We start from the raw sequence: 12,640 nt of genomic DNA on the forward strand, positions 1-12,640 counted from the left end.
TATTGTTACTTTTTCATGAATGATTGTTTTACTCTATCATCCTTATCAACTCTTTTATTTAAAACATTGTTATTATCATCAATCTATCAACTACCATGATCATCTAATTTCAAACGCTAAATGCACCTAAAATCAATATCTACATCTTCATATCCTCATTTCGTACACACAAACCATTCATCTTGCACTTCTATCTCATTTCATTCCAAAATCTCAACTTTTTTTTCAAAATTTGTAAGCTTATTGGATTATTCAAGTTCTTGTTTATTGGTCAAGCCCGAGTGTATAACTTTCATTAAGAAGTTATATGTGCTTGGCGAATCAAAACATGAATCTTACTTAATCTAAAAATGATATTTGAACTTTTTTAGATCTGTCTTCTAGAGGTTCGGTTTGAGTTTGGATCCTACCAATTACCCAAGAAGATCATATTATCTCTATGACCAAATAACTGGAATGGAACCAAAAGCTGAATAAGTACCCAAATTTTTATAATATAATTTTTATACTTATACATTAACTACATTTAGTTTTTAAATAATCAAATAATTTTAAAATACTATTTAGGGAAGTTGACTCAGATATTATATATTTTAGTACTTATGACCAGAACCATACAAATCTTTTTTTTTATTACTGGCATTTTTTAAATGCCAAGCGTGCCCTTTATCCACGTTATGAGAAAAAACGTATTTACGAGAATGCCATTACTTTTTAACGCCACGTAAGCAAAAATCCGGCGACACGTAGGAATACGCTTCCGTGTTTTCATTAAGTCAGCCGTAAAAGAATACGTCTTTCGTTACGGCTGGTATATGTATAAGTGTCGGCTGACTTATAATAAAATAGTTGACTTAGTAAAAAAGGCTGATTTAAGACAATAAGTAAACCACGCATAAGGGTTGAGTTATATGAATCTAGTTGAGTTATTGGACAACGGCTGACTTACGTACTGACGTTACGGCTGACTTAATCATCGATGGAATGATTTCTGGAAAATTTGGTTGAGTCGTAGTAAAGACACGACTCAGTTATATACCCACGGCTGAGTTAATGAACACCGAATGGCTGGGTTATGGGATGTTTGACGGCTGGGTTATCTTAAATCAGCCGAAGCTGGATGGTTTAACATGAAACTCAGCTATATTGTGGTTGAGTTATTAGCGAAAGATTAATTACTAGAATAATATTGGTTTACGGCTGAATTGTTAAACGATATGGTTGGCTTATTCTATTTCATCCTATTTACAGATGGGTTATCGAAAAAGATTAATTACTGAACTAGTATCCACGTTTCGGCAGACTTACTTACTACATGTGGACTGACTTAGGCTGTCTGAGTTATATATTATTTTGGTGGCTGAAAAACCGAATTTCCATGTCAGCTGCCATGTCATCAATTCGGATTTGCCATGTCATCAGTAACGCTTCGCTACTTCAAAACTAGGTTTTAATCAGCCTGTTCATATTCCTCTCTTCCCCTTTCATACCCGTTATTTCTCTTCTTCATCTATCTCAGTTGGTTATGTATCTGGTTCTTATTGTTTCCGGTAACTGGATTAAGAAAAACAAATATGTATTCAACGCTGATAGTAGAGGGTGTAGAGTTCTCCATTTAGATGAGAATTCTACACATGAATCTTTCGCAAAGTCTGTTCTCGATGATTACGGATTGAATGAAATGAGTGATCATATTCAGCTAAGCTACATGTTCTCGAATAAAGCATTGAAGGCGCACGACACTCCACCAGTGTACGTGTCCAATACTCGGCAGTTGCAAGGTTTTGTAGCCCTAAAGAAAATCGAACAACTACGTCTTTGTGTTGAGATTACGGAGAACAAGGACGACAGAGCAAGAGAGAAGACTAAAACAAACTTCAGTTTTAGCTCAGAAGTAGAAGCGTCAGAAGTAGAAGCGTCAGAAGTAGAAGCGTCAGAAGTTGAGTCCAGAGACGATAATTACAGTGGGAGTTACGATGGTTGCAGTTCGGAGAAGGAAGAAGAGGACAATGAGATTGATTGCTCTAGTATTGTGGAAGGAGAAAATCAGAACGTAGGCGGAGAAGATGAAACAGGCAAAGAAAACGAAGATGACGATGAATTTGATAGCCGATTTGATATGTTCGACGACTCGGACGGTGCGTCATTTGAAGATGATAACTTCAGTTCATACGGTGACTCTCCTTTAGAAGACGAAGAGTCACCAACGATACCTCCCAAGAAGATATATCAGAACTTCTCGATGAGCGGGTCTAAAGAGAGTGAGGAGGTTCTTCCAAGGTTGGATATGTCTTCGTTAAATCTTGCGGTAGGGCAACGATACGAGAGTAAAGCCGATTTGGAGAGACGACTGAAACTTCTTACAGTGAAGGATCGATTTGATTATGATGTAGACATATCAACCCGAACATTATTCATTGTTAAGTGTTGGGTTGATGGATGTATCTGGAGGGTTCGTGCTTCTACCAAAGGGGAATCCCCGGCGTTCTATGTTTGTATTTACGAATCGAATCATACATGTTCTACAACTGAGCGTTCTAATCGATGTCGAAATGCAACACCAGATATTTTAGGAGAGTTGTACAAAAACTTTCTCGGCGACGTTGGTCCGGCCATTCACCCTACGAGTGTTGGAATAGCTATCACTAAGCAGTTTGGTGTAAAGGTAATTACTTTGGTGTAACTGAGTTATGTTTACGAAACAGCTGAGTAATATGTGTTTCGTAACGGCTGATATATTTACACAATGCGGCCGAGTTATATTAAAATAGTGTTGAATTAGTTTTACGTTGTGACTGACTTAATTGTATGATGTGGCTGAGTTATGTGTATCGTTTTTCATGTGAACAGATGAAATATTGGAAATCTTACCGGACGCTGAAATTTGCAAGGGAAATCGTTCAGGGAACACCTGAGAGTGGGTTTGAACGCTTGTCTTCTTACTTATACATGATAATAAGGGAAAATCCGAGTACAATTGCGCGTCTTCAAATCGATGAGAATGAAAAATTCATGTATGTGTTTCTTGCGTTTGGTGCGAGCGTAAATGGGTTTCCTTTCATGCGCAAAGTTGTGGTTGTCGACGGTACGTTTCTTAATGGTAGATACAAAGGGACGCTTCTCACAGCACTAGCTCAGGATGGTAACTTTCAGATTTTTCCAATAGCCTTCGCAGTGGTTGACACTGAAAATGATGATTCCTGGCATTGGTTTTTTACGCAACTAAAACTTTTGATTCCTGACGACGAGGGTCTTGCGATAATCTCAGATAGGCATAACTCGATTGGGAAAGCCATTACAAATGTGTATCCGCTTGCTTCTCGTGGAATTTGCACGTACCATCTATATAAGAATATACTGGGACGGTACAAAGGAAAAAATGCATTTCGTCTGGTGAAGAAAGCGGCGAGATGTTTTAGGATGTCTGACTTTACTCAGATTTTCGAGGAGATTGAAGCGATTAATCCAACACTCCACGGCTACCTCCAAAGGGCTGATGTCCGACTGTGGATGCGTGTTCATTTCCCGGGCGAGAGGTACAATTTGATGACTACGAACATAGCGGAATCAATGAACAGAGCATTGTCAAATGCTAGAGGTCTTAACATTGTTCGGATATTAGAATCGATACGGGTTATGATGACCAGATGGTTTGCTGAACGAAGAGAGGATGCCAGATCGCAGCGAACCACGCTTACTCGTGGTGTGGAGAAACTACTACATGTAAGTAAGCCTTTAAAAAATTAGTCAGCCTTTAAATTCATAAGTCAGTCTTTACAGCTCTTAAGTCAGCCCTTAAGATGTACTAAGTCAGTCGTTTCACATTAATTATATATTTTTTAATAGGGTCGTGTAACTGCCGCCAGAGATTTGGCGGTACAGAGGATTGATGATCATCACACTGAAGTTAAATATGGATCTTCCGGCGAGTCTTTGCATGTTGTTAATTTGGTAGAGCGAAAGTGCACATGTCGCCGTTTCGAACTCGAGAAATTACCATGTGTACACGCAATCGCAGCGGCGGAGTACAGGAATGTTTCTCGTATATCCCTGTGCAGTCCTTACTATACCAGCAATTATTTGGTTAGCGCATACGCTGAATCGGTCATGCCGGTTGATTCAGCGCAACCTGTTCCAGAACTCGTGGCTAACCAACGCTGCTTGCCCTCGACTGTACGTCAACCACCAGGCAGACCGAAGAAAAATAGGATGAAATCTGCTTTAGAAGTTGCACTATCAAACAAACGTCCTAGGAAAGAGCACACATGTTCTCGATGTAGACAGAGTGGTCATAATGCGAAAACTTGTCCGATGTAAGCAAGTGTTGTAGGGATTTTCATGTTTTTGTATTACGGCTTAGTTTATGGTTTTAATGTTTTTGTATTACGGCTGATTTGTTGATTTTCATGTTTTTATTACGTCTGGGTTGTTGTAAGGATTTTCATGTTTTTGTATTAGGGCTTAGTTTATGGATTTAATGTTTTTGTATTACGGCTGATTTGTTGATTTTCATGTTTTTCTTACGTCTGGGTTGTTGATTTTAATAGTTAATACTTATGGCCGGGCTGTTATTTTTCATGTCCTTTGGAAAGCATCTCAACGACTCTGATATGCGTAACGGCTGGGTTAGTGTTAACATGGGCTTAGTTTATGGTTTTAATGTTTTTGTATTACGGCTGATTTGTTGATTTTCATGTTTATTCTTTAAAAATTCCCGCCAAAAAAAAGAAAGGTCGTCAGACGACTGAGTTTCACACTGCCAATAAATAAGACTTTCAACTCTATATTTTACACATTTTCTCTGTCTATCTAAATCATTTTCACCCCTGAGAGAGTAAATAGAATTTTTCCCTCTTCTTGAATTGCCTGAAGAAATTCAGGCGGTAGTGGTTGAACGTGCGGCCCGTAACTCCATCCAAGATCTCTTTCGCCTCAAAGCATCGTCGAGGTCGATGAAGGCGTTAGCTGAGCGGCGTGGGGTTTACCATTTCCTCGATGTTTTATCCGTTCCCTGGGGACTCACTATGCCTTCTGAGTTGTTGAAAGCTTGCTACGATGAGGGAAATCCAAGCACGCTTTATATAAAAGGTGTACAGTTTTTCTACTCCTTGGACCTTTATGAAGAAGGGCTTTCTCTCTTGAAGCGTGCAGCAGATGCTGGATATGAGCGTGCTGTGTATACACACGCAATAACTCAAGCAATCTTTGAGGGTGAAGGGAAGTATTTTCATGGTATTCCATTAGAATCTGTTGGCAGGATCGGTAAACTAGTGCGCTCTGTTAAATGGGGTTGGGGTTTGTGGCATGGTGACTATTTTCGCGACCATAAGGTCCTGTTCATTAACTTTTTTATGTCATCGTTCTACAGATGCCAATGTGCAAATCTTGTGCAGCGACAATGTCACTGCTTGTGGCACATTGATGTCACTAAGGATGATAACCTGTGTAAACGCTGTTTCTGGATCAAAGAGCTCGGCTTGTTCTTACGTGATTTTGAACCGATAAGCATGTTAAGGGACACAAGGAAGTGGTGAAAATGTAATGTATCGAAACTTATCTTTTATGTTATTTGCTATTCCAGTATGTTGTATGTCGAGACTAACATTCTATAGCTAAGTTGTTGTTTTCTAATATTTGATTAAATGCTATTTATAGGCTGAGTTAATTGTTTCGTTGGCTAAGTTAAATATATTTGAAGACTGAGTTAATGGTTCCTAAGGCAACGTAAAATCTATTTGGAGGCTGAGTTAATTTTTGTAAGGCTAAGTAAAATCTATTTAAGGGCTGAGTTAATTGTGTCCAATGCTGAGTTAATTGTTTCTTAGGCTAGGTAAATGCTATTTGAATACTGAATTATTTGTTTTTACAGCTTAGTTAATTTAATTTCACGGTTATTAAATGATTTGATTAAAACATAGGACTGAATTAAACCAACCTAACAAGAAACTCCATTAAATAAAATTTTATTGTCTCGATAGTATAAAGGTCTCGATATTTGTTAGAACCTTGAATTATTTTCACACGCCTAAAATTAAATTTGATTTATTAAAATTCACGTGAAATCCCAACCGTTGCGAATCATGTTTCGACTGAGTTGGCTGAATTATATCTTACTGGCCAATTAGAGTCGGGGAAAACATCGAAAAACTCATGGTAACTGAATTTGATCACGCGCATAATAATGGTCTCGATTTACACTGGTCTGGATAAATGAACCGTCTTGCTGAGTTATTGTTAGTTATAATACATGAGTGCTTGTTGTATCCCTATATGTAAAGACATACTAATAATGAGTCTCGATATTATCATGGCAGCCAAAAATTCTCACACGCATAATAATGTTATTTTCTGATATTTGATTAAATGCTATTTAAAGGCTGAGTTAATTGTTACCAAGGCTGAGTTAATTGTTTCTTAGGCTAGGTACATGCTATTTGAAGGCTGAATTAATTCTTTTTACAGCTGAGTTAATTTTATTTCACGCCTAATATTAAATTTGATTTATTAAAATTCACGTGAAATCCCAACCGTCGCGAATCATGTTTCGACTGAGTTGGCTGAATTATATCTTACTGGCCAATTAGAGTCGAGGAAAACATCGAAAAACTCATGGCAACTGAATTTGATCACGCGCATAATAATGGTCTCGATTTACACTGGTCTGGATAAATGAACCGTCTTGCTGAGTTATTGTTAGTTATAATACATGAGTGCTTGCCGTATCTCTATATGTAAAGACATATTAATAATGAGTCTCGATATTATCATGGCAGCCAAAAATTCTCACACGCATAATAATGTTATTTTCTGATATTTGATTAAATGCTATTTAAAGGCTGAGTTAATTGTTTCCAAAGCTGAGTTATTGATGCATAAAAACTGATTTGTGTTAATTTATGTCACGACTGAGTTATGTGAATAGGTAGAAAATAAAACATGATGTGTGTTACATAGTACATAAAATCCGGTCTTAAAAAACATAAAAATAAAAGAGAAGTTGATGACATGAGATTAATCATCCAGCATCCATTTTTCATGAAGCTTACACCAGTCAGGGTCGATGACCTTCACAGCTCCCAACTCTGCTTCGGCTTCACAATGCTGAGCGGTAAGTGTCTCCAACTCAGCCACGAGGTCAAATTTGCCTTCGGCCTTGATAATGGCATCAAGCAATTCCATGCGCGCAGCAATAGAATTAACTTTGCTGGAGGCGTCGTTCCATTCAGATTCAGATTGCCTTTGTTCCTTGGCCAAGCGGAGAAGCGCCCTGTAATGCTCCGTCGTTTTCATTTTCCCTTTGTTATAACCTTCGACAGCATCCGCGCCATAGACATCCTCCATTGGACGTTTCATCGATAGTACAATCTTCCTGGATCTGTTTCGCTTCCAGATGTAAAAATGTCAGACGGTGCACCACACCAACACTCTTTCGGCGTTCCTCTTTCCGTATTCCTACGTCGTCTGTAATAATTTCCTGAGGTGAAGGATGAGGAAGACATTGTTAAAATAGATTTCAAAGTCCTTGGAAACTAAAAATTGTTTTACTTTGTAAGAAAAGATACGACATCATAGATATAATACTATTAAATATATAAAATACAATATAATATCAGTGTCTCGATATTGTAAATGAAACATATATATAAAAAAATCGTAATAATGAGTCTCGATATTATCATGGCAGCCAAATTTTCCCACGCGCATAATGATGGAACTTCCCATATACCGCCTCTTAAAATTAAATCGATGCTGGGTTATTTAAATACAATGATGACTGAGTTATTTATATTAGATATGTGGCCGAGATAACATTCACAAACAGATATAATGCGTTTCAAAATATAATTACGGCTGAGTTATTGAAACAAGTTATGGCTGAATTATATAAAATGTGTGGCCGAGATTACATTCAAACTAGTTGCGGCTGAATCATTGAAACAAGTTATGGCTGAAATAATGAAGTTCAAAATACAGACACGAAAAGACTTTCAGGAACCAAAATTATCTGGACCAGACTCTTCAAACATGTAGCCGAGATTACATTCAAACTAGTTGCGGCTGAATCATTGAAACAAGTTATGGCTGAAATAATGAAGTTCAAAATACAGACACGAAAAGACTTTCAGAAACCAAAATTATCTGGACCAGACTCTTCAAACATGTGGCAGAGATCAAGCCAAACGCTGGTTAGCATCCAAGTTGGCTTCTCGCCTCCTTCCAACCAAGTCCACCTCAAATGGCGCATCTGAGAACGAAATAGACTTCTGGCCATAAGATTAAAATTACGCCAAACTGTCAAATGATGCCTTCGATCCCATGTGTTTGTCCGCTACGGCAAACAAAAAATACAAAGATTACAGACCGATGGTATATATTAATATATATGAACAAATGTCGGGCCTTACAGCGAGTTGAAGAAACCAGCGTTCTTTAAAATGATCGGGAATGTCGCAGTATGTCGGCCATGCATGAACCCATCCTTCTGCAAGAATCGTCGGGATGACCAGGGAGAGATCAGTTAAAAATTTAAACCATGTAGGGCTGGTTGTGTCAAGCAAGTCACACGGACCAGGGTATAGAACAGGGAGGTTTTCACGATTTGCAGAGCTTAGTATCGCAAAAAACACTGTTCTCTAACCTCTCTGAATTTTCAAGAACAATCGGCATGGCTTTTGATGGGGATAGAGAGATATTGTTTAGGTTTTTTCTAGAGAGATAAAGGCGTAAGAAAGGGTATTAGAGAGGGCACTATATATAGAGAAACATAGAACGTGAAACGGCGGGAATTGAAATTTCTCAAAATTCATTTATCTTATTTCCCGCCAAACGACAACATTTAACAAACGTGGCGGCCGAGTTATATAGCCTATTACGGCTGATTTAATATTTGGGATTTAGGGTTTAGTATTTAGAGTTTAGGTTTGTTTATTTAGGGATTTATGTTTAGGATTTGGAATAACGGTGTGATAAATATAACAAATAACATAAATTTAGTCTTAAAATGTGTTGTATATAGTTTAGGAGAGTTGTATTATGATCACACTCTATATCTACATGTAAGGTTTTAAGTAACTGCAAGACAACATATACCTCAAGATCATGATCGATTCTAAACTCGTTAATTTAATAAATAAGAGACGTTCGGTTGATTATATATTCACTTATTAGGGAATGTTATAACATTTTTAAGTATAAACATATCAATTATTTTAATTCAGGGTATGGTTTGAGGTATGGCTGACTTTTATCTACCTTAACGGCTGCTTTATGAAGACGAATCGGCTGACTTATTAAATATTTTCCTATCTTAGGGTATGGTTTGAGGTTTGGCTGAGCTATATCTACCTAAACGGCTGTTTTATGAAGAAGAATCGGCTGACTTATTAAATATTTCCCTATTTTAGGATATGGTTTGAGGGCGGCTGAGCTATATCTAACGTAACGGCTGCGTAATTTAAACAAGGTGGCTGAGTTACGATAAACAAATCATAACTTTAAGTCAAGTACAAAATATCTAGCCATAAGTCATACAAAACTCATCTTCATTCATCGCCAAACGACCCTACCAAACTACAACAACTTCCTTCATTGAAGACATCTGCTGCCATCTTCATTCTCAGACCTTGAATATTTTCATCCGATATCCCATCAAAAGCTACACCAAGCGCTAGACACTCGACGAACTTCAATGAATACACTCCACAGTCGCCTCTCAGGTTGTTTTGTGGAACAATACGTTTTGTTCTTCGTCTGAATACAAAATCTTTCTTGGTATGGACTCGGATATCATCAGGAATAAAGGCATTCAGAATCGCAGGGAGCATACGAGTATGCGGCCCAAAGAATTTTAGCATTCTCAGATCACTTTCGAGTGTTTTCTCTCCAACGATTGAATCATAGCAATCAACCTTCTCTTTATGCAGATCCGCGTGAAAACCCACCCAATGATTGCCGCCAATATTAACCACTCCGTACAAGTGATCTACATCTGTAAACCACCGCAACTTTGTCTGAATGTCTGTGGGGATCAAACCGTTTGCTAACTTCTCGTAACCACTTCCTTTGAATTTGACCATTTCTGGTTTGACTTCGAACTGCTTATAATCGTGAACCCATGATTCAAGGAACCAAGAGTCTATAAAGGCAACGCGCTTGGACCAGAATGGACTGGGATCTTGTTTGGACCTTTGAATGAGGACTCTAATATACGAAGCAATATGCTGCACAGATAATATAACTCACCTGTACCATACTTATAACTTAGCCGTAAAGTAAATATAACTCAGCTGCATACTTACATTTTGAACCAGCCATCCATATTCTTTGATGGGCCAAGGTCTTGGAGTGATGAGGATTCTGTAGAACTCAATATCCTCGTGAGCTTCTCCATGTGGAATTTCCCTGATAATTTAACACAACTCAGTCTCTGCAAAATCTTTTTATTAGCTAAAATCAACGAAATGGTGCAAAAGTCCTTACTCGTGTGGCTTTAGGTGTTGCAAAAGATTATCCCTTTTAACCGGATCAACAGGTCCTAGGGGAACATATATTGCAGGTAAAGGTTCAAAACCTTTTCTCATGCACGTCGTTACATTGTCTCCGATGTGGGGAAATGGTACAGAAGGACCAAATTCCGCACTCATTTGAGACCCATCTGGAGATAATTGAACAGCTTTCAGACGATACTCCTTTATTCTTCCACACCTTTTCCTTTCATCTTCCTCCACATCAGATTCCGGCCACAGTTCGTCTGAATACTTGGTGTTCTTAATTTGCTTAGTCGGAATGGGTATTCTTATTGTACCACTGCGAGTCCTTTTTGAAGCAGGAATATCCTTCTTTGAGTCAGCCTCTTCTTGCTTCTTCTTCTTCTTTAAATCAGCCTCTTCTTGCTTCTTTTTCTTCTTTAACTCAGCCTCTTCTTTCTTCTGCTTCTTCTTTAACTCAGCCTCTTCTTGCTTCTTCTTCCTCTTCAACTCAGCTTCTTCTTGCTTCTGCTTCTTCTTTAACTCAGTTTCATTCCTCTCCAAATCAGCCGCTAAGTTATTTCTTTTCCCTAAGCCCCTGCAACCGCGTCCGAATGGTGGTTCCTTTCCAGGAGAATCAGAGACCAAATCAGCATTTGTTGCATAGGCATTACCAAACGCCGAATCCAAGTTCTTTTTCACCCCAACAGCCTTATCCCTGACAACCTTCGAATTCAGCTTTGCTCCCATACCTTTCGCATCAGCTTTAGCAATATCATCTGCCAGATTCTTCTCAGATTGGCGTTTATCAGGGGTCTTTTGCGGTTGGCTGTCTTCGGACTGTTTATCAATAGGGGTCTTAGATGCAGGTTGACCACTATTGGAGTCCGGCTGTCGGTTGTCTTCTGAGACCATCACGTTTTGACCATCAGGTTGACCACTATTGGACTCCGGCTGTTGGTTGTCTTCTGAGACCATCACGTGTTGACCTTCAGGTTGACTACTATTGGACACCCCCAAAACTCTCAGACGCTCTTCAACTGTAGTTTTCACTGTATCTCCAATGGTATCCAAAAGGCCTTGGGAAAAATCTCCAAACTTGGTGTCGTATTCTTTTAATCTCGAGTCAAATTTTCGGTCCAACTTCTCGAGATGAGCAACTATGTTCAGCAGAACCGCTTCGCTACGACCCTTCTCTTTTGCACTCTCCTTCTCCTCTACAACAGCAGTTTCACCCTCATTGATTTTCACCTCCTTCTGTTTCTTACCTTTCTTCTGCTTCTTTGAGGGTGGCTCAGCCTCTGACGAAACTCCAGCCTTCATTTTTTTGTTCTTCTCATTCGATTGCACATAAAAATCTCTAACAAACCTATCTGCATGTATATCTTTAATTAGGTTATCAAGTTGTGGGTCATCTGCTTCATCCTTCTACTGAGGAAACAGCTCTTCTAGACCCTCCTTCATCACCATTTTCCTCACACGCACCTACAACACAAAAACATAAATCAGTCATTAAAATTAACAACTCAACCATAAAATAATCCAATAACTCAGACATTACATTACAGGATTCATATGTCTGATTTAAACCTTACCGTTCCATGATCATTCATCTCCTTAGCTATTGTAGTAGCAAGACTTGCACGAGTACGACTTCCACCCCATCGCAAAAGCGGAATTTCGTCTGGATTCACTTTTCTGCCATAAAGCTCTCCGAACACTGTGACAGATTCATACGCCCAAACTAATAACACGTCCTTGAAGCCGCTAAGGGTGTACGACCCTCCTTGTGGATGCAACAACTTGATAGAATCAACAAGAAATTCATAGGCAGTCCGACCCCAAGGATAAGTCATCAGGGCGTCATCATCGAATACTCTTTTTGCACTTTCAAAGGGTATTCTACAATTATGATGCAAGCCATAAAGTCCAATGGCTTGAAGAAACGACAGCCCATACCATTTCCGCTGATCAGCACTCCAGAATGGACACTCCGTTAAAGCTTCTATAAGCTCATCAAACTTGGGTCCGCACCCAAGCGGCACTTTCAACAACTCCCACAACGCTTTGTAATTCTCTGGATCAGGTTCAAAACTTTCTTCTGGCAGTGGATTTGTGTTTAAACCCGTGATCTCACCAAATTCTATTAAGCTAAACCTGAGAGGTTGATCAAC

The 12,640-nt window shown here is 38.8% G+C and overlaps 1 protein-coding gene across 1 annotated transcript; it reads right to left on the bottom strand.

The window, feature by feature from the left end:
- Nucleotides 1-9,542: 9,542 nt before the first annotated feature.
- On the bottom strand, nt 9,543-11,789 carry LOC106377642. The gene is made up of 3 exons (XM_048742095.1): nt 10,993-11,789; nt 10,299-10,401; nt 9,543-10,220 (listed from the first exon to the last, which is right to left on the bottom strand). The coding sequence occupies exons 1-3, from the start codon at nt 11,787-11,789 to the stop codon at nt 9,543-9,545; spliced, it is 1,578 nt and encodes a 525-aa protein (XP_048598052.1).
- Nucleotides 11,790-12,640: the final 851 nt, after the last annotated feature.

This window comes from Brassica napus, chromosome A10, assembly GCF_020379485.1.
Source record: "Brassica napus cultivar Da-Ae chromosome A10, Da-Ae, whole genome shotgun sequence".
NCBI lineage: Eukaryota > Viridiplantae > Streptophyta > Magnoliopsida > Brassicales > Brassicaceae > Brassica > Brassica napus.